This window comes from Budorcas taxicolor, chromosome 2, assembly GCF_023091745.1.
Source record: "Budorcas taxicolor isolate Tak-1 chromosome 2, Takin1.1, whole genome shotgun sequence".
Taxonomy (NCBI): domain Eukaryota; kingdom Metazoa; phylum Chordata; class Mammalia; order Artiodactyla; family Bovidae; genus Budorcas; species Budorcas taxicolor.
In genome coordinates, this window is record NC_068911.1 from 165,935,368 (window position 1) to 165,956,127 (window position 20,760).

Genomic DNA, 20,760 nt, shown 5'->3' on the forward strand with positions numbered 1-20,760 from the left:
AGACCTTGATGGGAAGCAGAGATTTATTGAGGAGACTAAGGGTCTGTGAACTCCTCCCCTTCCTCCAAACCGCCCTCTTCCCCCATCCGGGCAGCAGGGCCCCAGGATGCCGGGGCTTTAAGCTCCCAGAGCGCTGAGCATCTCCCCAACTCTACCCCGACCCTTCTCCAGGTGCTGGCTCCTCTGGGGCGCCCCTCTCTTCCTTCGTCCCAGGTGGGCTGGGGAATGGGTAGCGGGTGGTACAGGAGACACGCAGGGATCCCTTAGCAGAGGGTGAAGCGCCGGGCACTGATGTTCATGCGGGTGAGGCCCAGGTGCCGCAGTGGCGGGGCCAGGGCCAGGCCGGCCCCGGGCTCCAGCTCCAGCTCCATCTCGGCCTCGTTCAGCAGCTCTTGGTGCAGGTGACAGACTTGGTCCACCTTCAGCCGGTGCAGCTGGGCCCGCAGCCTAAGCAGCTGCCCTGCCAGCTGCCGGTCCTGTGCCTGCATCTCCCGCTGCGGCCGAGAGGGGGCATGAGCCCGCTGAACCTCCATTCTTCCCTTCCGGTCAACACCCCGGGGGCTTTGCCCTGGCTATGTCCTTCCTACCCCCTCATACCCCAGCTCTATACAGCCCATCTCATAGATCTTGCTCTAAAACTAAGCTAAACAAGTACAGGTACCTGGGGCCTGATCTTAGATCAACTAGATGGAATCTCCAGTCTGGAGGCTGGACATTTTTATATTCGGACATATTAGATTAAGAGCCACCTAGTTAATACTGGCCTCCTCTGGGGACAGCGTGGTTAGTGCCTCCTTTGTATCTTTGGGGTATAGCAATTTGCAGAGGAGACTGGGAGGCCATGCCTTCCCCAGCCATCCCTGGTGGCCCCCAAGGGCAGGACTCTGTCCTGAGCCACGGGAGCACAAGATCAGTAGACTGATGGACTCCTTCTTCAGTAAGGCTCCCTGAATAAAACACTGGACAAGTCCATTCTTGGCTCCTCAACCCTGGGACAAAGCCACAGAAGAGGGCAGTTGCTGGAGGCAGGGTCATTCTCATCCCCTCCCCATACCCGGGGTTTTGGGCCCTGAGGACTGCCCTCAAGGCCCTCTGCAAGGCTGCCCACCCCACCAGACTCACCAGCTCCCGTCGGAGCCACTCAAGGGCAGAGTCCATTGAGTCGAATCCGCAAATGGCCCCAGGTCCCCCTGGCTCGGGTCTGGCTTGGGCCCTGCGCCAGGCCTGGCTCTGGACCCGGGCTGTCCACTCCAGGTATGAGGGCCGCCGTGTCTGCAGCTGCAGCTTGGCCGTCAGCGCCTTCACAGAGTCCAAGCTCTCTGCTTCCTCATCCTCCTCGTCTTCACCCACTGCCTGGAATCTTAATGGTCCCAGGGACATGGTAGGGGGTGAGCAGTGACAGGGAAAGGCTGCAGCCCTGGGGTTAGGGAAAGGCTGGCAGTATGACCCAGGAAGAGGTGGGAGAAGCTGAGGGTGAAAGAAATGTGCCAGGGAGTGTGCAATGGTGAATGTTCAAGGTGGGTCAGGGAGGCTTGAGTGTGTCAGGGTTAGCAGATGAGTGTGGGAGGCTGAGTGTGCCAGGGCTGGGATTTTCCTGGACTGCTATCCCAGGAGCCACGTGATGCCCATCCGGGTGGGGGCAGGAGGAGCCCTGCGCCTCTGGCCCCTTGGATGAAATTTATTGTCTTTGCCCGAAAGGAGACACCCAGTTCCCAGAAAGGAAGTTGCTCCAGGATAAGAAAAGCATCGTCCACACCAGAGTCTTGGCCCTCTTCCCAAGACCCAAGTTAAGGGATTGGGGAGGGGAGAGGAGGCTGACAAGCTGCCCCCAGTCCTGACTCATGACTGTGGCCCTTCAGCAAAGGAATAGTGTCCAGATCCTCAATTTGGGAGTCAGGAGACTTAGGTTCAGGTGCTGGCTCTGTGGGACCTTGGACAAGTCACTGACTCTGTTGGGACAGATCAGTGATTTCAAGCTATATTCTAAGGAACTTTAGGTTCCCTTGGAAATCCCACAAGGACTGTGTGCGGGGTAAGGGCAGAGCTGTGGATGGGCTCCTCGACCTTCCTCTCCCTGCCCCTCCCAGGGATTCAACCAGAGTATTTCCCTTTTTAAAACTTTGTATTGAAATATAACACACACCCAGAAAAATTTACATGTCATAAATACATGGCTTAGTGAATTCTCCCCAGCTGAACACACTGATGTAAACAGATCAAGCAAAGGAGTATTACCATCACCCAGGAAGCTCCTTTGTGTTACTGGTCTAGACCAACTCTCCTAAGGGTAATGTAACCAAGCATAGCTTGCTCATGTACCTACAGTTGAGAAAGCCAAACTCTGACAGGGTGTTTGCAGCAAAGTAAGGGTTTATTGCAGGGGGGGCAAGCAGGGGAGTGAGAGACAAGTCTCAGATCCACATCAACTTGGTCTTTGAGTGTTAGGTTTTTGTTTTTTGTTTTTAAAGGGGAAGAACTGGACTTCCCCAGTGGTCCAGTGGTTAAGACTTCCACCGCAGTAGGCACGGGTTCAATCCCTGGTTGGGGAAGTTCCGCATGCCACGTGGTATGGCCAAAAGAAAGAAAGAAAAGAAAAAAAAAGGGGAAGAGCAAAGAGCCTGGGATTAATCATCACCTTGTGAAGTTTCTGTGACATTTCTTAATAGTAGTTTCAGAGTCAGAATGTCTCTTCGGTTCAGTTCAGTTCAGTCCCTCAGTCATGTCCGACTCTTTGCGACCCCATGAACCACAGCACGCCAGGCCTTCCTGTCCATCACCAACTCCTGGAGTCCACTCAAACCCATGTCCATTGAGTCAGTGATGCCATCCAACCATCTCATCCTCTGTCATCCCTTTCTCCTCCTGCCCTCAATCTTTCCCAGCATCAGGGTCTTTTCCAATGAGTCAGCTCTTCGCATGAGGTGGCCAAAGTATTGGAGTTTCAGCTTCAGCATCAGTCTCTCCAATGAACACCCAGGACTGATCTCCTTTAGGATGGACTGGTTGGATCTCCTTGCAGTCCAAGGGACTCTCAAGAGTCTTCTCCAGCAAAAAGCATCAATTCTTCAGGGCTCAGCTTTCTTTATAGTCCAACTCTCATATCCATACATGACCACGGGAAAAACCATAGCCTTGACTAGACAGACCTTTGTTGACAAAGTAATGTCTCTGCTTTTTAATATGCTGTCTAGGTTGGTCATAACTTTCCTTCCAAGGAGCAAGAGTCTTTTCATTTCATGGCTGCAATCACCATCTGCAGTGACTTTGGAGCCCAGAAAAATTAAGGCAGCCACTGTTTCCACTGTTTTCCCATCTATTTGCCATGAAGTGATGGACCGGATGCCATGATTTTAGTTTTCTGAATGTTGAGCTTTAAGCCAACTTTTTCACTCTCCTCTTTCACTTTCATCAAGAGGCCCTTTAGCTCCTCTTCACTTTCTGCCATAAGGGTGGTGTCATCTGCATATCTGAGGTAATTGATATTTCTCCCGGCAATCTTGATTCCAGCTTGTGCTTCTTCCAGCCCAGCATTTCTCATGATGTACTCTGCATATAAGTTAAATAAGCAGTGTGACAATATACAGCCTTGACGTAGTCCTTTTTCTATTTGGAACCAGTCTGTTGTTCCATGTCCAGTTCTAACTGTTGCTTCCTGACCTGCATACAGGAATGTCTCTGGTTTATGATTATCTGGCCAGGTGGCCCATGGCTCGGGGCTGATGAGTTCATCTTGTCCTAGAGAAACAGCTTGAATTTGTATGTTAATGATGATACCTAGGATAGCAATTTCAGTACCTTAATGATATTATCAACAACAGCAATTTTAGACATCTGACTCTGTGGGGTTTTTTTGTTTGTTTGGTTTTCAGCCTAGGCACAAGGCATGGGGGATCTTAGTTCCCCAACCAGGGTCTTAACCACTGGACCACCAGGGAGTTTTCCAACTCTGGTTGATTAGTGTTCATCTAGCACAGAATTGCGGAGAAGGCAATGGCACCCCACTCCAGTACTCTTGCCTAGAAAATCCCATGGACAGAGGAGCCTGGAAGGCTGCAGTCCTTGGGGTCACTGAGGGTCGGGCACGACTTCACTTTCACTTTCACTTTTCACTTTCATGCATTGGAGAAGGAAATGGCAACCCACTCCAGTGTTCTTGCCTGGAGAATCCCAGGGACGGGGGAGCCTGGTGGGCTGCCATCTATGGGGTCACACAGAGTCGGACACGACTGAAGCGACTTAGCAGCAGCAGCAGCACAGAACTGAAGTCAATTCAGTTCAGTCGCTCAGTCTTGTCTGACTCTTTGCAACCCCATGGACTGCAGCACACCAGGCTTCCCTGTCCATCACCAACTCCTGGAGTTTACTCAAACTCATGTCCATTGAGTTGGTGATGCCATCCAACTATCTTATCCTCTGTCTTCCCCTTCTCCTTCCACCTTCAATCATTCCCAGCATCACGGTCTTTACAAATTTACAGTTCTTCGTATCAGGTGGCCAAAGAATTAGAGTTTCAGCTTCAGCATCAGTCCCTCTAATGAATATTCAGGACTGATTTCCTTTAGGCTGGACTGGTTGGATCTCCTTGCAGTCCAAGGGACTCTCAAGAGTCTCCTCCAACACTACAGTTGAAAAGCATCAATTCTTTGGCGCTCAGCTTTCTTTATAGTCCAGCTCTCGCATCCATACATGACTACTGGAAAAACCAAAGCTTTGACTAGACAGAGGGGATAAATAAGATAAAAAAGTTTGGGATGGAGTAATTAATCATAAACTCAGTAAGGGAACTTGGTTTCTGGGGAACCCAGTTTCAGTAATACTGCCCTAATTTTTGACAGCCTAGATTAGTTTTGCCTTTTTGTATACTTTCCAGTGTTTCTTAGTCTTTAACATGGATCCTAATCCCCTGGAAACTTATCAAAATAGACTGCCCCTTTCCCAGAGATTCAGATTCAGTATGTTTGGGGTAGGGCGTATAATTTGCATTTTTAATGAATTCCCATCCCAGCTAATGCTCTTGGTCTGGAATTTTACAATTTATACTCTTTATATCTAGTTCCTTTTATAGAGCAGTTCCAACTTTGTGTTTATATCATGTGTGTGTGTGTGTGTGTGTGTGTGTGTGTGTGGTGGGGGGAATCCACTTATGATTTCATTATTTGAAAGAAGGGTTTTGCATACGCACAAAAGCCTGGAACCTAGTACACCAGAACGCTCTTTAAAGGCAGGATTATCTTTTATTTTTCTTAGTGATTATCACTTAACACATTGTAGGCATCCTTGTTTAAGAAATAAAAGAATATCTGGATGGATGGGTCCTCCAGTAAATAGATTTAAGCTCTTGTAATTTACCAGCTTAAGTGTGTCTCTTGCCAGACTGAAAACCCTGTGAAGGAAACACCCTTGGGTCTCTAGGGCCCAGCTCAGTGTATAGGCAATTCCTCTTTGGTCAAAGGATGGAGTGATGAGGGATGGGGCTCCAGAGGGCAGAACTATACCAGAAGTGGCCCCCCGTAGAGGGCGCCCTCAGGCAAGGACTGCCAGCTGTGGTGGGGGAGGGGTGCCAGCTAAACAGCTGCTTGCATTTAAGGTGGACCCAGGGATTTCCCCACCCAGCCTCAGCTGCAGGAGAGGATGCAGACACTTCCTAGTTTCACACTCACCCTTTCCACCCCTCCCACCAGGGTACAGGAGAAGAGACGGGTATTTTTCTTTGTTTTTTAAATCGGTGGGAGTGTCAGCACCTTAGAGATTTTTTTTTTCATGCCTCCTGCGATCCAGACACGAGGTCTTAAAGGACTTTAGCAAGATTTTTCTCCCCCATTTCACAGATGCTGAAACTGAGGTTTCCCTAACAGGTTTTAGTCCCAGGGTCCTCACTAAGAAGTGCTAGCAATGGGGTGGGGGTGGGGGAATTCCTGTGAAACTGTGAGATTTCTTCCTCCAAGGGGCCTCCTTAACAGCTGTCCTGGCGGCGTCGCCAGCTACCCAGCCAGTTCCTGTCCCTTTCAGAGCCCGCGCTCACCCCGCCTGACGCTCGGAGTCAAGCCCTGCCGGGCGTCAGGCCGCTGGAGGAATGGAGTTCGCGGAGCTGATCCGCACAGGCCAGGCCCAAGCCGAGCTCCTGCGGGGTCCGGAGGAGCCCCCACTGCGTGGCACGCTTTGCATCACCGGCCACCACCTGCTGCTGTCGCCAGGGCCCCAGGCGACTCCAGACCTGTGGCTGCTGCTGTTGCGTAACGTTGACTCCATCGAGAAGCGGTGAGACGTGGCGGGGGCGTCCCCGTAGTCGGGGAGCGCGTGGCTCGGCAGGGAGAGGGAAAAGGGCTAGCGTAGTTGGAGCTGGTGCCCCGCTGCATAACGTACAATCCTAAGAAACTCCTTTCTCCTGCCCCTGGGTCAGTGGACATTAAACCTAAAGCTTGTGCATTCCCAGGGTCGCGGGCGACTCGGGCACCATCACGCTGCGCTGTAAGGACCTGCGAGTGTTCCAGCTGGACATAGAGGGCGTGGAGGCGACGCTGGACATCGCCCGCTCCATCGAGGTATGCCAAGGATGCAACGGAGGCACTTAAGTTGCCCCATCCCGTAACGGGAGGAGTCAGCAGGGTTTACCTCTCTAGGGGGCTCAGCGTCCAGGTTTGTCCCGGAGCAGAAGGGGATGCAGGGTTGTCTGGAATGCGTGGAGAGGCAGCAGCTGCGGAACGGAGGGCTGGATTCCGATCTTTTCCAGATCTCTTGACTTCCTTCCCCAGGCGCTGTCCTCCCTGGAATCGGTCATCACCTCCTTTCCGTTCTTCTACCGTCCCAAAGGTTTGAGGTTAGGCGACGCCTGGCACTTCCACCCTCCCGAATGCTACTACAAGCGAGTAGCTCGCGAGGTGGGCGCGGTCGTGCGGGGCTGGGGATATGGGAGAGCCTGGTCTGGAAGGGGCGCGGGGACTGGGCACTCATCGGGTGCCATAGACCGGGTCTTCACTCGTCCTTGTGCCGCAGACCAACGCGTGGCGGCTGAGCGAGGCGAACGAGGACTTCAGCTTGTGCCCCAGTTACCCCCGCGCCGTGATCGTGCCTCGCGCGGTGGACGACAGTGCCCTGGCGCGTAGCGCCCGCTTCCGCCAGGGAGGCCGCTTCCCTGTGCTCAGCTACTACCACGCTCCCAGCGGAACCGTGAGCCCCGCCCCTCCCCAGACTCCGCGGCTAGGACCCTCTGCCTCCCTATTTGGCTCCACTGTGCACTGGCCGGCTCTTCTGCGGTCCGTGCCGTAACATGGCCCCGCCCCCTCGGCTCAATCTTGCCTTCACCGGTGCTGACCCCGCCCTTCTCCGCAGTTTTGGAGTCTTCCCGCTTCTGGCTCCGCCTCCGGCTGGTCTGGCCCCCTCCCCGAAACCTCCTCTTCTTTTGTCCACCCGTGACCCGCCCACGGCCTACTCTCGGGTCCCTTCCCTCTCTGGCCACAACCCACTGAGACCCGATTCGAAGGCCGTAAGGTTCCTGAGCTCCATCTAGCCTGACCCAGCCAGCTCTAGATCCGCTCCAGTGTGTACACGCGGCCCAAGGGATGCTCTGAGCGAAGTTCCTGAACCAAGCCTGGGTGGGTACAATTTCTGGAGCTGGATCCCTGTCTGCAGGTGCTGCTACGTGCCGGTCAGCCCCTGACTGGGCCCCAGAAGCGGCGTTGCTCTGAGGACGAGGACCTGCTGAGAGCTGTGTTGGCGGGGGCTCGGCCCGGGGCCCGGGGCTTCATCGTGGACACGCGCTCGCCCCAGGCCGCCAAACAGGCCCGCATGACTGGTGGAGGCACCGAGGCCAAGGCTGCCTACCCTGGCTGGAAACGACTGCACCGGCCCCTGGAGACGTAAGGGCTTTCTCATGCCCGCCTAGGTTCTTTCCTCTAGGACTCTTTATGGATGGGGGTGGGGGACTGGCGTCTTCTAGGAACTTCCAAGACTGTTCGATCTTTCCTGGTAGCCATCCTGCCAGGTGGGCATGGCCACTTGCAGGCACCCACTGACAAAGCTCTTTCCTCTCTAGGCATCCCAACTTTGCCTCAAAAGAGAAATCTCTTCTTTACATTAAACTGAAGTTTGTCTTCCAGGAACAGCTTCATCATACACACACATTCTCACTCTCTCTCTCTCTGCACTGGTCCAGCCGTGCCCTGAGGGCTGTACCCACACAGTTGTTATCTGTTCCCGCTGTCTCCAGGTGCTGGTAGTACCAAGAGGAGATCCTGAGGGACTTTTGTGCTTTGAGGAGAGTGGACTGCTCCCCTATCCAGAATACAAAACTGTTTATTCATTTTTTTGACCGATTGACCCAGCAGAGAGGCTGAGATGGTGGCCAGCCCAGACATGGCTGGCAGATCAGCAGTAAACGGGCAATTATAGTTCAGTGTGATAAGCAGCAGCACTGGAGGCACTCCCCTCTTAGAACAGGTCATCCTACGAAAGCTTCCCTGAGAACAGGGTGCTTTAAGTGAGATCTAAAACACAGGAGCGGCAAGCCAGAGGGTGGGAGAAGGACATTCCAGGTGGAAGACCTTCCAGGTGTGTAGCAGTAGGCAGCCTAGTCAATTGCCCTGTTTTGGACTCTGGTGGTGCTAGTGGTAAAGAACCAGTCTGCCAATGCAGAGATGTGGATTCGATCCCTGGGTCGAGGAAGATCCCCTGGAGGAGAGCATGGCAACCCACTCCAGTATTCTTGCCTGGAGAATCCTATGGACAAAGGAGCCTGGTGGGCTACAGTCCATGGGGTCACAAAGAGTTGGACACGACTGAGCCACTTTGCACGCACAGCACAGTGTGGTGGGAGTGTGGAGCATGAGGTGGACGTAGGGAGGCTAAAGGGGCGACCCAGGCCAGAGCAAGGGTCTTGAGTACCATGATTATGGGCTTAGATTTTATCCTAAAGGCAATGGGGAGTCATTGAAGGCTTTTAAACAAGCCTGAAAAAAGTACCAATTAGATTTTCTGGCAGAAGGTTCCTGGTGATCTAGAACAGTTCCTGGGAAGATTCCAGAATCCAAAGTGTATTCTATACCTTTTGTCAGACTGGTTCTCCCAAGGGAGTACTGTGTAGCTCCCATTGGGCTGGGGTACATCAAGGGGACTGTGACACCTTCATCAAATTGGGAGTTTCCCAGGGCATTCTTTCTGGAGCTATTAGTAATTGCCCTCCGTTCTCCCCCAGGAGCATACTGGACACCTTCAAACCTGGGAGGCTCATCTTTTTGCCTTTTTATACTGTTCATGGGATTCTCGCGGCAAGAACACTGGAGTGGTTTGCCATTCCCTCCTCCAGTGGACCATGTTTTGTCAGAACTCTCCACTATGACCCGCTGGTCTTGGGTGGCCCTGCATGGCATGGCTCATAGCTTCATTGAGTTACATAAGCCCCTTCGCCATGACAAGGCTGTGATCCATGAAGGAGAAGAGGGAAGCACAGAGGATGAGATGGTTGGACACCATCACCGACTCAATGGACATGAACTTGGGCAAACTCTGGGAGACAGTGAGGGACAGGGAGGCCTGGAATGCTGCTTGGGGTCGCAAAAAATCGGACATAGTGACTAAACAACAACAGAGCATTGTTGCTCCAGGAGGCAATGCTGTGCCTCTCCAGGAGACTAGGTTTCCCCAAAGGGTCTTGGGTCTCCTCCAGCAGATTGGGGAATCCTCCAGGTTAGGGAGTCACTTCCATCAGATTAGGTGGGCTCTCCAAAGGGTCTTGTGTCCCTCTTGTCAGATGGGCTCCTCTGAGGGCTCTGTGTCTTCCACACTGGCCTGGAGCCCTTGTTCCAAGGTTGTGCTCACCAGAGCTTTAGACTGGAGGAACAATGACCAGACTCCCGCTTGTGCAGGGGGCGGCCCCTACAGGAGAGCTTCGTGCGCCTGGTGGAGGCCTGCGGGGACCTGGAGCAGAGCATGGACCGCTGGCTTAATCGACTAGAGAGCTGCCGCTGGCTGTCACATGTGAAGGAGACTCTGAGCACCGCCTGCCTAGCAGCCCAGAGCATGGAACAGTAAGACCACCGCCCTACAAGACAGGGAACAGGGCAGGGTGGGCAGGGCTCTCCATGCCTGGATGCAAAGCCGTGTCTCAGTAAGCAAGCAAAGGTAGCCTTCAAATAGGGCCATTCTATTCCTGACCTGGCCACTCCAGGCAGGGAAGAACAGGCCACTATTGATGAGCCCTGGGCCCACAGGGAAGGGGCCTGTGTCCTGGTACATGGGGCTGAAGGCACAGACAGCACCCTGCTCATCACTTCGCTGGCCCAACTCATCCTAGACCCCTTGAGCCGAACCACGGCTGGATTCCAGGAACTAATAGAGCGAGAGTGGATCCAGGTGAGTGGCCGCCCAGCCCAGCCCTACCCCCCTCTATCCAGAAACCCCGCTTCCTCATGCCCATCACTCTGCCCCTTCCCCAGGCTGGCCACCCCTTCCAGCTGCGCTGTGCTCACTCGGCCTTCTCCCACGCCCGCCCCAAACACGAGGCCCCCACCTTTCTCCTCTTCCTGGACTGCGTGTGGCAGGTGGGCCGCCAGTTCCCGCTGTCGCTGGAGTTTGGGGAGGGGATGCTACTGGCGCTGTTTGATCACGCCTATGCCTCCCCTTTTGGCACCTTCCTGTGCAACAACGAAAAGGAGAGGTGAGCTAAGGGGCTGTCCAGGTGGGCCAGAGGGCAGGCACAAGGCAGGGGCGGGGTGGGTATCTACTTCCTTAGAAGACATCTTTGGGAATTCCTTGGTGGTCCAGTGGTTAGAACTCAGGGCTTTCATTGCTGGGGACTGGGTTCAATCCCTGGTCAGGGAACTAAGACTGCCCCTCCTCCCTCCCCTCCAAAAAAGAAGGTATCTTTCCCTTTTGAGTTTCTCTTGTAGAAAAACCGTGTGTCCTCTCCGCTCCTGCCTCCGGATCTCACATGTTCCCCTAACTTCTGCAAAGCTAGAAATGAGTGGGTCCACGGTCTGTCCTTCAGACCTACCTACCCTGTCCACAGCCAAGAACCATGCACTCCTAGCTTAAAAACAAGGACTGAACGGGGAAATTGCTGCCAAAATCATTTCTGGGGCTCTCTACCACTTTGCAGGGTTGATTCTAGTGAAGCAATAGATTGGAGGTTGAAAGCGGAGTCAAATTGTTGGGCTCAAATTCTGGCTCACCATTCACCTAATGGATGATCAAAAGCAACCCTGAGTCTGTTTCATCAGTAGCAAGGAAGTGAAGTGAAGTGAAGTCGCTCAGTTGTGTCCGACTCTTTGAGACCCCATGGACTGTAGCCCACCAGGCTCCTCTGTCCATGGGATTCTCCAGGCAAGAATACTGGAGTGGGTTGCCATTTCCTTCTCCATAGTAGCAAGGAGGTGATCATAATAGTCACCATAATTTAGAGGTGGGCTATATGTGTGTGTGACAGGATTAGCTGAGTTAAAGCCTAGCAAGTGCTCTACAGTGGGCACACAAGTGGTAGTTGCTTTCATTATTTGGTTGACTTGTTGCTCCCATTAGCCATCTTTCTTTCATCAGACTGAGACAAGGGGAGGGAGGGTTCAGTCCTCTCCACGAAGGCGATCATATATTTAGTGATCTTTTCTTGCCCAGTGGCCTCCCCGTCCTGTTGTTTTCACTAATTCTGCTTATCCAGGTTAGAAACTTTTTACCTCTCTCCCCATCCTTCATATTCAGCTTCTCTTTTAAGAATTTTTCTTAGTCCTTTCCCATCCAAGGCCCCTTCTACTTCCCTAATCCAGACTTTCCTTTCCATGTAGACCATTGGAATAGCTTCCTCACTACTTATAGTATCTTCACTTCCATCTTTTTTTTCTCTTTTAAACTCATCAGTCTAGACCTATCAGTATTCATGTTGAGCCCTTTCCCACTTCCCTGCTTTTGTTTTTGTATTTCCATGTTCTTGCACACCTGGTGAATTGCTGCTAGACCCAGCTAAAATGGCACGCTCTTTCTTAAATTTTTTCATCACTTACTGGGCTGCGTCAGGTCTTCGTTGCAGTACGTGAGGTCTTCGTTGCGTCGTGGAGATCTTTTGTGGTGCACACTCTCTAGCTGTGGCACATGGGCTCAGTAGTTGCAGTGCTCAGGCTTAGTTGCTCTGTAGCATGTGGGATCTTAGTTCCCTTACCAGGAACTGATCCCACATCCCCGGCATTGAAAGGCAGATTCTTAACCACTGGACCGCAAGGGAAATCCCTCAAATGGCACATTCTTAATTAGCCTTCCATGATCCTTTCAGGCAAAGATAAGCAGAACTCCTTAAGAGCTAGGACTTTGCCTTGTTCCTGCTTTATCGTAGTTCAGGATCTGACTCCCAGTAACATTTGCAGGTGTTATCACTGCCCTGGGGGATCTTTCACCCTACTAACCAGGGTCCCCACCCAGAATCTTATACAGCCAAGTCTGGAAGCTCATGGTCTCACTCCCTCCAGATGCCTGTGTGAAGTGAGAACTCGAACACACTCCCTGTGGTCTGGGCTCAGTCAGCCAAAAGAGCAACGAAAGCTCCGGAACCCGCTCTACGTCCCCAACCCCCTGGCTATCTGGCCCTCGGCGGAGCCCCAGAGCCTGCGACTGTGGCAAGGTGACCCTCCTCCTCCTCCCTGGGGGAGTTCTCACCTCTGCTCAGCTTCCTTACCTGTCCTCTTCCTCCTCAGGCCTGTTTCTGCGCGGGACCCGTCCACCTGAGCCTTCAGAGGTAGCGTGGGAGAAAGTGTGGCAAATAGCGACAGATCAGGAGAAGACAGAAGGCTCTCAGCCAACAGATTCAGCCTCTGAGGCTGGACCCTAAGTACTGGTCCTTAGATGGTGTTTGAGATGTTCCTGGAAGCTCTCCAGGCCCCTCAGCACCTCTGGATCTTGGAAGAGTGCCTACAACCCAGCCTGGATCCACATGTGAAGTGTCCAAAGTATAGGCGGAAGGTCCAAATAATAAAGGCATCCATGATTGGTATCAGCTGGCTGGGGTGTCACTGAGAAGGGAAAATGATCAAATATCTGACCAGAAACCATTTATTTCCAAACTAGTTTATTTCATAGAGTCCAAAAGCTCCTGTGACCCTGGCTCAGATGGAGGTCCGGCTTCCTTGTGTGTGTGTGTGGCTGCATGGTGATTGCAGATCACCCGTGCCCCCTGTAGAGGAAGCGCCAGGGAATTCCCAGGTCTGGCTTATTAAGCTTCAAACTCAAATTCAAAGTACTGTGGGTCGAAGTAGTGGATGCGGACGTAACCATCTTCGCCACCGCTGCTGTAGCTGCAAAGAGACAGCCAGGGCCCAGTCAGAGGCCTGCTCTTTGGGAAGCAGGCCTGGGGGACAGGACGTGGGAAAGGAGCAGAGGTGGGCAAACCAGGGCTGGCTCAGCCCCCTTCACCAGGCCCTACCTCTTGCCATCAGGATGGAAGGCAACACTGTTGATAGGTCCGAAGTGACCCTTGACTCTTCCAAACTCTTCTTCAAAGGCCAAGTGGAAGAACCTAGAGGAAAGAGCAGGGTGGGAAGCAACAGTTCATTCAGTCCCCATCTCCTACGAAAACACATCAACGGGAACCATTCCCCAAACAAAACTATAAAGCAGGGAAACTGGGATAAGGGGGAAATGAATGAGAACAAAACAAGATGAAGTTGGGAGGACTGGACTCAAATGTCTTCCTTGCTATGTGCTGGGCAGTGCTCTTAAAGGCTTCACAACTATTAACTTATTTAATCTGCATACTGTTATGAGGTAAGTATAGTATCACTGTGCCCATTATACAGTCAAGGGTGATTGGGCATAGACAACTCCAATGATGTGCAGGGCTTCAGAGTGAGCCCAAGAGTTCATGCTTTTAACTACTGTATCAGACACTTGTCACAGGAGGGCCCCCAGTCTGGCTGCACTCCCAACAGCCAGTGAATTAAGGAAAGTTTCCTTGGTTATCCGGTTTGTGGCCATTGTGAGAGACACCTCATGATGTTTCTGTTGGGAAGCTCTCCTTCCCCCTTTACCTGGCCTCGAACTTGCCAATCCTGGTGGAGGTGGTAGTTACATCCATGGCTTCCTGACCACCGCCCAGCACCACCTGAAGGGAAGAAACTCTAGATGGGCCCAAAGAGCAGGCAAGTCCATTTTCCATTTCTTCCCCCAACCCTAAAAGCCTTTAGTATCTCCTACATCAGACTGGGAAGATATTAAGGGTAAGGAACAAACATCCCTCAGCCACCTCCTGCCCTGCCCCCAGAGCGTCCCCATCATTCACCTTTGTTCCTGCTCTGAGATCTCCTCTCTGCCTGACACTATTTTCCCCCAAAGCTCTTTTCTTAATTGCTAGACAAACAGCTAGATCCTGGAAACAAGGAGTCTTTAGCGGGAAGCTTGGCTGGGTTTCCTTACATGATCGTAGTTAGGAGAGAGGGCAGCTGAGTTGACAGGTCGTTCTGTCCGGAAAGTCTTCTGGTGTTCAAGGGTTGTGGAGTCGAAGAGCTAGAGAGAAGGCAGACGAGATGTCTCTAAAAGGAGTCTTCTTGGGGGAAGATGAGAGCCCTGCGGGAGGGTAGGAGCAGGCCTGCCAGACTCCTTGCCCAGGCTCACCTTGGCAGTGTTGTCCTTGGATGCAGTGACGAACATGGTCATATCCCTGGATAACTGGATGTCATTGATCTGCCGGGAGTGCTCCTTAACATTCACCAGTACCTCCCCAGACTGCGGACAGAAGAGGGAGGCTCTGACCAGCTCCATTCCCAGCACCCCAGGCTCAGCCAGAATTCTGGACTCTTTCTCGTCCCATGAAGGAGGGGGAGGTCAGGTGGGGTCTGCCTTAGTATCCCCTGAATCAACATTTACTCCCACTACCAAGCCCAATCTGGCCCAAGTGTGCAGGTTTCATAAATACTGCTAGTCCACCTAGGAAAACACACACTTATGGTGACACCTATTCATTAATCATCATGTAACAGTAGAGCAGTTCCATTTAATCCTTCTTCCAAAAAATACTGAATGGCTACTATTTGCCAGAAGCAGAATATGAGATGGTTAGACAGCCTCACTGACTCCATGGACATGAATCTGAGCAAACTCTGGAAGATAGTGGAGGACAGAGGACCCTGGCATGCTGCAGCCCATAGGGTTGCAAAGACATGGACACAACTTAGTGACTGAGTAACAGCAGCAGCAGCAACACTATCTGCCAAGCACTGTGCTAAGCACTTAACAACACTTATTTTCTTTTAATCCCCACAACAATCCTATGAAGTGGATATTTTACCACAATTTTAAAAGGAAACTATGGTTCAGATAGGTGGTGTGACTTGGAGATCTCAAAACCAGTAAAAGTCAGAACCCACTGGCATCTCCTTCCCTTGAGGGGTCTTGGGCACAGTTCATGAGGACCGATGCTCATCCAGCCTTTTTTCAGGTCTTCTCAAAGGGCTCTTTCATCTGATTTCCCTTCCCACTTACAGACCCTGCCAGACTATGTAGTACAAAGAGTTTTAGAATCTGTCCTTAAAAGTACATCTCTGTGGGAGTTCCTTGGTGGTCCAGTGGTTAGAACTCAGTGCTTTGACTACTGACGGCCTGGATTCAATCCCTAAGTGGGGAATTAGGATCTTGCAAACCTTGCAGCATGGCCAAAAAAAAAATAAAAACACAAAACCAACCTCTCTGTGCCTTGATTTCTCTATTTAGGAAATAAGATTATTAAAAGCCCCTAGGAGTAATTCCCTGGTGGTCCAGTGGTTAGGACTAGTAACAAACAAACAAGTCCCCAGGATCCCTGTAAGGACACTGTGTGTGCGTGCTCAGTCATGTCCAACTCCTCGTGACCCGGTGGACTGCAGCCCCCCAGGCTTCTATGTCCAGGGGATCTTCCAGGCAAGAATTCCAGAGTGGGCTGCCACTTCCTCCTCCAGGGGGTCTTCCTGACACGAGGACACCGGGACTGGGTCTTACCTGAATTTGAGTGATGGGCGCCTGGCATGCGCTCTGCAAACATTTGTGAAGATGACTAAACGGCCTCAAGCACTGGGCCTCACACAGACTCTCAGAAGACTGCCATCTCCTTCCCTGAGTTACTTTCACCCACTGTCAGGGAAGACTGTATCTTTGTCTCCTCCATGGACACAGGGTAGGGAGGCATCTGGCGCCTCCATTTTGGGGAACAAGTACCAGTTTTGCAGTCAGGCCTACCTGAGGGCACAGATCAGCTCCACTGTTCGCTAGCATCAAGCACTATTCATGGCCTTGACCTTGGTTCCCATTCCCTTCCTGCAGGTAGGCCTGGTACTTCAGTGGACCACAGCCAGTGCTTGTTGAGTGACTGACCAACCTTTACGATATCACATCTCAGCATTCCCCAGAAACCCAGGAGCCCACGTGAGAAATCTGAGACAGCCTGGCCCCACCCTTTCGGTCACCCTCCCTCTCACTGGTCACCCTGAATGTCTCCTGTCAGGTGCCCCACATCCCTGTCACTACTGCCTAGTTTTTGTGCATTCTCCAATCTGGCCTGTGAGAGCTTTCTAAAGGAAAAACCTGGGACTTCCCTGGTGGTCCAGTGGTTAGGAATCCATCTTACAGTGCAGGGAATGTGGGTTTGATCCTTGGTTGGAAAACTAATATCCCACATGAAGACTGAGAGCCACAGCCGAGTTCACACACTCTGGGGTGCCACCACCAAGACCCGATACAGCCAATACATAATCAATCAACAAATATTTTAAAAAATAAGAGAAAACCTGATCATCATAACCATTTGACGATTCCTCCTGCCTAAGGGGAAATCACAGCTCCGCAATCTAGTCCCAGTCCCCCTTCCCCAACACTGCATTCCAGTGAAACCAAACTCCCATTCCTGAAGGATCTGCCTACTCCCTCAACTCTGTGCCTCCGCACACACTGCTCCTGTCTGTGGAGCAACCCTCTCTTCTGGCTTGAAGCTCCATTTATTCTTCACAGCTTAATGTGCATGCCACCTCTTCTGTGACAGAGGGCACTTTCTGTATTTGGTTGAAACCTCAGTAGTGGCACAGCTCACAACCTGACCCATGTGCCAACTGTTTGCAGCCTGTCTCCCAGGGCAGGGTCCATGTCTGATTCCCTTCTTTGTCCTGAGTCTAGCATGGGGCCTGCCACTCAGTGTGGGCAGGGAAACGCTTAATTGTGATCACTGGTAACATGCCCGAGTACTCTATGACAAGTTTTTCAAACACCTGAGGTAATCTGATGCTTGAAACAACTTACAGATAAACAGGCTCCATAAAGTTATGTAATACGACCAAGATCACATACTTAGAAAATGGTGAAGTCTGTGTGAGTCTGGCCCTCGATCTCAACCCCCAGGCTCATCCCGCCTCTCACAGAGAATCATTCTGATGGACGTAGGCCTCACCCACCTTACCTTGGCACTATACTGGTTGAGCTCTCCACCTTCGTGGCCTGCGATGATGCACTCTCCCAGAGGTCCCCAGACGGCACTGGTGATCTTGGAGTCGTTGCAAGGGATCCTCATGTAGGGCTCATTGCTGTCTGTGTAGGGCAGCACATGTCAGGCCCTGGGCTCTGGAGCCGTGCCCCTCACCTCAGCCCCAGTCCTGTGCCCCAACCGTGGCGCACCGATCTGGCTTGGATCCCGCAGGTCAAAGAAGCTCACGAAGCACTGGTAGCCCATCTGCTTGTCTGTGGAGAACATGATGATGTTGCCCCCAAAGTCAAAGCCACAGGTGCGGACTGCTGAATTGGTCTTGAGCAGGGCCAGCTGCTTCCCTGGGAACAGGCAGAGTCTCGGTTAGTCCCTGCCCCCTGCTGATGCCGGGAGGATGCCCTAACCCCTGCCTACCATTACAATGCACTGTTCCTCCTGCACTGGTGACGCTAGCCGCACCCCCCCGCCCGTCTTCTTCCCTCGCTGCTGTGGTTTGGGTCAGGTCTTTTAACTTCTCCACACAGTCCCTCCTCACACATCCCGCCACTGTGGCACTCACAACGGACGACATTGTATCTGTCTCCACCTCTGGAGAATGTGCTTCTCCATAGCAAAGACCTGCTCTAACTTCTCTGCATGTCACCAGTGCCCAGCAAAGACCTGGGAGAGATCTGGGTACCCAGAAAATATTTACTAAATGGAGCCGTTCAATAGGCTCCCGTCTTCTGTCTGTTCCTGCAGTGTTCCCCACTGCTACCTGGGCTTGCCAAAGCTAAACATGCTTGGGGACTTCCCCAGCAGTGGTTAAGACTCTGCCTTCCAATGCAGGTGGTGTGGGTTCAATCCCTGGTCAGGGAACTAAGATCCCAGTTGCCACAGGGTGTGGCCAAAAATTAAAAAAAAAAAAAAAAAAGAACTGAACAGGCTTTTCCCTGCTCAGGACCCTCCCCAGCATGAAGTCCTACAGAACAAAGTCATGTTCCTGAGCTCACATTCAAGGCCCGCTCTGGCCCCAGCCTGCCTCAGCTTCTCCACTGCTGTCTATTTCATCCCCAAGAAGCAGGAGCTCCTGCCAGATCAGATGACTTGGACGTGCCACTCGCTGTGCTTTCACTCTTCCATCTGCCACAGCGATCGCCTCATATGACACTTGCTTTGGGAAGCCTTCCCAGGCTGATCCCATCCCCATTTCAGCCTTCAGGTGCCTCCCCCTCAGCTTTCATAGCGCACTGTGCTACCTCTAACAAGGCTTATATCTCACTGGAGTGCCTCTTTTCACCTCTGTCTTCCTTATTTTCTTGTCTCTTTTTCCCTAGACTGGCAACCATCTCTGGATTTATCTCTATTTCCCCAAAACCTGTTGGCCTCAATAAGTATATTGTAGGTGGTCACTGTTTGCTGAAAAAGTGAAGGATCCAGGCTTACCTGTTTCACAGTCCCAGAGACGACAGCTGTTGTCAGCTGAGCCAGTGAGGACATGCTTGGTGTCCCCTGAAGAGGGTGTTAAGAAGCATGACAGAATTCACCTGAGTCCTTGTCCTCTTGGAAGGCCAAGTGAATCATCTCCCTATTCAGCACCAGAGAGCCTTCCTTCTCTCATCCTAACCTCCTCATTCAGAACTAGAACCTGTGCTAAATGTTCCCCGAACTAGTGAACAGATCAAGGAGTAGGAGGTAGGTAGCATCATTCTCCAGACCCCACCAGAGCATCTCAAACTCTCAGCTTCAGGTCAGCAGCTTCTCCACTGCTGGCAGACCCTGGGAGCACAGACTCAGAACAAAGATAAGGATACAGTCAGCATCCACACACCACACAGCTCCGGTATGGCCCATGTAGGTGCCCAGTCTCTCACCATTCACAGAGTACCATACATTGACGATCTGGAGGATCAAGGACAATGTGACAGGATGACAGGCATCGCGGGCAGAGCCACGGCCTATTTTGCCCCAGAAGCTTCTAGCCAGGCCAGATTCTACCCTCCCCTGCTCATCTCTTGGGGAACAGCAGGTTGCTGGTAAAAAGACCAACTCCTGGATTCTCCTCCTGCTTGCGAAAAAGTCTCCATCATACCAGCCTTTCCCCAGACTCCTAAACCCTTTGAGGAATAACAGGTCAAGCTGAGTATCAGCCTAGCAAAAGAGTAGTGTTTTGGTGTTCTGTCCAAACGGGAGCAGTTGGTAGGAGAGAAACCTGGGTTCCAGTCCCTGCTCTGCTACTATCTCACTGTATTATCAAAATGTGTGCTTTTCCCTCTGAACTTCAGTTTTCCCACGTGTAAACTGCCCAGGACAATAACGCCTTTTTCAAAGAGTAGCTGTGAGACTCTAATAAAATAATGTCTAAGGAATTTAAAATGTGTCTAACATTAATATGGTACTCACAAACACTCTTTATTCAAGTAAGCTCTTTATTTGAATAATCTCATTTAATTCTAAAGACAACCCCAAGAGGGAGGTACTATTACTACCCATATTTTGTAAAAAGGGGCTCTTAAAGTTTATAATGGTTAAATGGCATGTTCAAAGTCACACTGCTAGTGAACACAGGACTCAGGATTCAAATCAGGTGTGTCAGCCCCCACGTTTAGCCACTAGGGTCAACTTTCTCCATATGGAGGTGCCTCAAAATGCAGTACTCAGAGGGGCTGTTTGCAGTGAGTGAGTGGCAGGAAGAGGGATGACTGAAATGATACCAAGGACACCTTCTTTAAGGTCTTTACCCTCGCCGCCCCAGGATCAACTTCCCCCTTCTCCAGGTGGTCTGTTCCCCTATCCTCGTAGAATAGTTTTGTTCTTCCCCGGAATGAGCTCCTCTCCGCCCCATGAGCGAGATGACCCACGTCCCCGTCCCCTTTCCACAAGGTACCCTTGCTTTTCTTCTCCCTGGCTACTCCCTCCTCCTATCAACAATGGAGTCCTTTCCCACATCTATCGGTGTAATGCTCTTGCCCTCCAAACCCCGGGCTGATCTCTCCCTACTTCTCAGAACGGGGCACTCCTCGGTTTTTCTCGCAGCAAAACTAGCTTGTCCACCCTTCGCCCCGGGAGAATGAACTCGCCCGCTCCCGGGCCCCCTCCGCAAGGTCCCAGCGGGCCCGCCCTTCGGCCGACGCTCACAGGGTCCTTCGCCACCGTGAAGAGGAGGTCTCCCTCGCGGTTGTACTTAATCTGAGTAATGGACCGCTCATGGCCCTGCAGCAGGATCGGCTTCTGTGGGGACAGGACGGCAGTGTCAGCGCCCAGAATTGGCCCCTGCCCCAGCTCGGACCCCCACGGCAATACCTCTAACACAGGAGAACTCACCATCCCGGCGGTGACGCGAGGAAAGCGGCAACGTGAGTAGAACC

The 20,760-nt window shown here is 52.1% G+C and overlaps 3 protein-coding genes across 3 annotated transcripts; 1 reads left to right on the forward strand and 2 right to left on the reverse strand.

The window, feature by feature from the left end:
- Positions 1-237: 237 nt before the first annotated feature.
- On the reverse strand, positions 238-1,546 carry FAM167B (family with sequence similarity 167 member B). The gene is made up of 2 exons (XM_052636199.1): positions 1,123-1,546; positions 238-494 (listed from the first exon to the last, which is right to left on the reverse strand). Exons 1-2 carry the CDS (start codon positions 1,378-1,380, stop codon positions 264-266), a joined length of 489 nt encoding a protein of 162 aa, XP_052492159.1. The 5' UTR covers positions 1,381-1,546; the 3' UTR covers positions 238-263.
- A 4,477-nt stretch (positions 1,547-6,023) lies between these two features.
- On the forward strand, positions 6,024-12,967 carry LOC128064650 (myotubularin-related protein 9-like). Its single transcript, XM_052657518.1, has 10 exons — positions 6,024-6,258; positions 6,434-6,542; positions 6,753-6,878; positions 6,994-7,167; positions 7,630-7,856; positions 9,861-10,022; positions 10,206-10,347; positions 10,431-10,651; positions 12,447-12,598; positions 12,672-12,967. The coding sequence occupies exons 1-10, from the start codon at positions 6,074-6,076 to the stop codon at positions 12,803-12,805; spliced, it is 1,632 nt and encodes a 543-aa protein (XP_052513478.1). The 5' UTR covers positions 6,024-6,073; the 3' UTR covers positions 12,806-12,967.
- A 61-nt stretch (positions 12,968-13,028) lies between these two features.
- Positions 13,029-20,728, reverse strand: EIF3I (eukaryotic translation initiation factor 3 subunit I). Its single transcript, XM_052657530.1, has 11 exons — positions 20,696-20,728; positions 20,531-20,623; positions 19,207-19,294; positions 18,839-18,904; positions 17,605-17,754; positions 17,390-17,517; positions 14,584-14,694; positions 14,386-14,475; positions 14,001-14,074; positions 13,397-13,489; positions 13,029-13,268 (listed from the first exon to the last, which is right to left on the reverse strand). The coding sequence occupies exons 1-11, from the start codon at positions 20,717-20,719 to the stop codon at positions 13,187-13,189; spliced, it is 999 nt and encodes a 332-aa protein (XP_052513490.1). The 5' UTR covers positions 20,720-20,728; the 3' UTR covers positions 13,029-13,186.
- Positions 20,729-20,760: the final 32 nt, after the last annotated feature.

Bases quoted from the DNA above. Each gene is read 5' to 3' on its own strand.
- FAM167B (XM_052636199.1), bottom strand. From the start codon at position 1,380: ATGTCCCTGGGACCATTAAGATTCCAGGCAGTGGGTGAAGACGAGGAG. The intron at 495-1,122 runs GTGAGTCTGGTG...TCTCGGCCGCAG, and splicing joins AGTGGCTCCGACGGGAGCTG to CGGGAGATGCAGGCACAGGA.
- LOC128064650 (XM_052657518.1), top strand. From the start codon at position 6,074: ATGGAGTTCGCGGAGCTGATCCGCACAGGCCAGGCCCAAGCCGAGCTC. The intron at 7,857-9,860 runs GTAAGGGCTTTC...CCGCTTGTGCAG, and splicing joins CTGCACCGGCCCCTGGAGAC to GGGGCGGCCCCTACAGGAGA. The intron at 12,599-12,671 runs GTGACCCTCCTC...CTTCCTCCTCAG, and splicing joins GAGCCTGCGACTGTGGCAAG to GCCTGTTTCTGCGCGGGACC.
- EIF3I (XM_052657530.1), bottom strand. From the start codon at position 20,719: ATGGTGAGTTCTCCTGTGTTAGAG. The intron at 20,624-20,695 runs GTATTGCCGTGG...CTGTCCCCACAG, and splicing joins TGAGTTCTCCTGTGTTAGAG to AAGCCGATCCTGCTGCAGGG. The intron at 13,490-14,000 runs GTAAAGGGGGAA...TCTTTCCTCTAG, and splicing joins ATTGGCAAGTTCGAGGCCAG to GTTCTTCCACTTGGCCTTTG.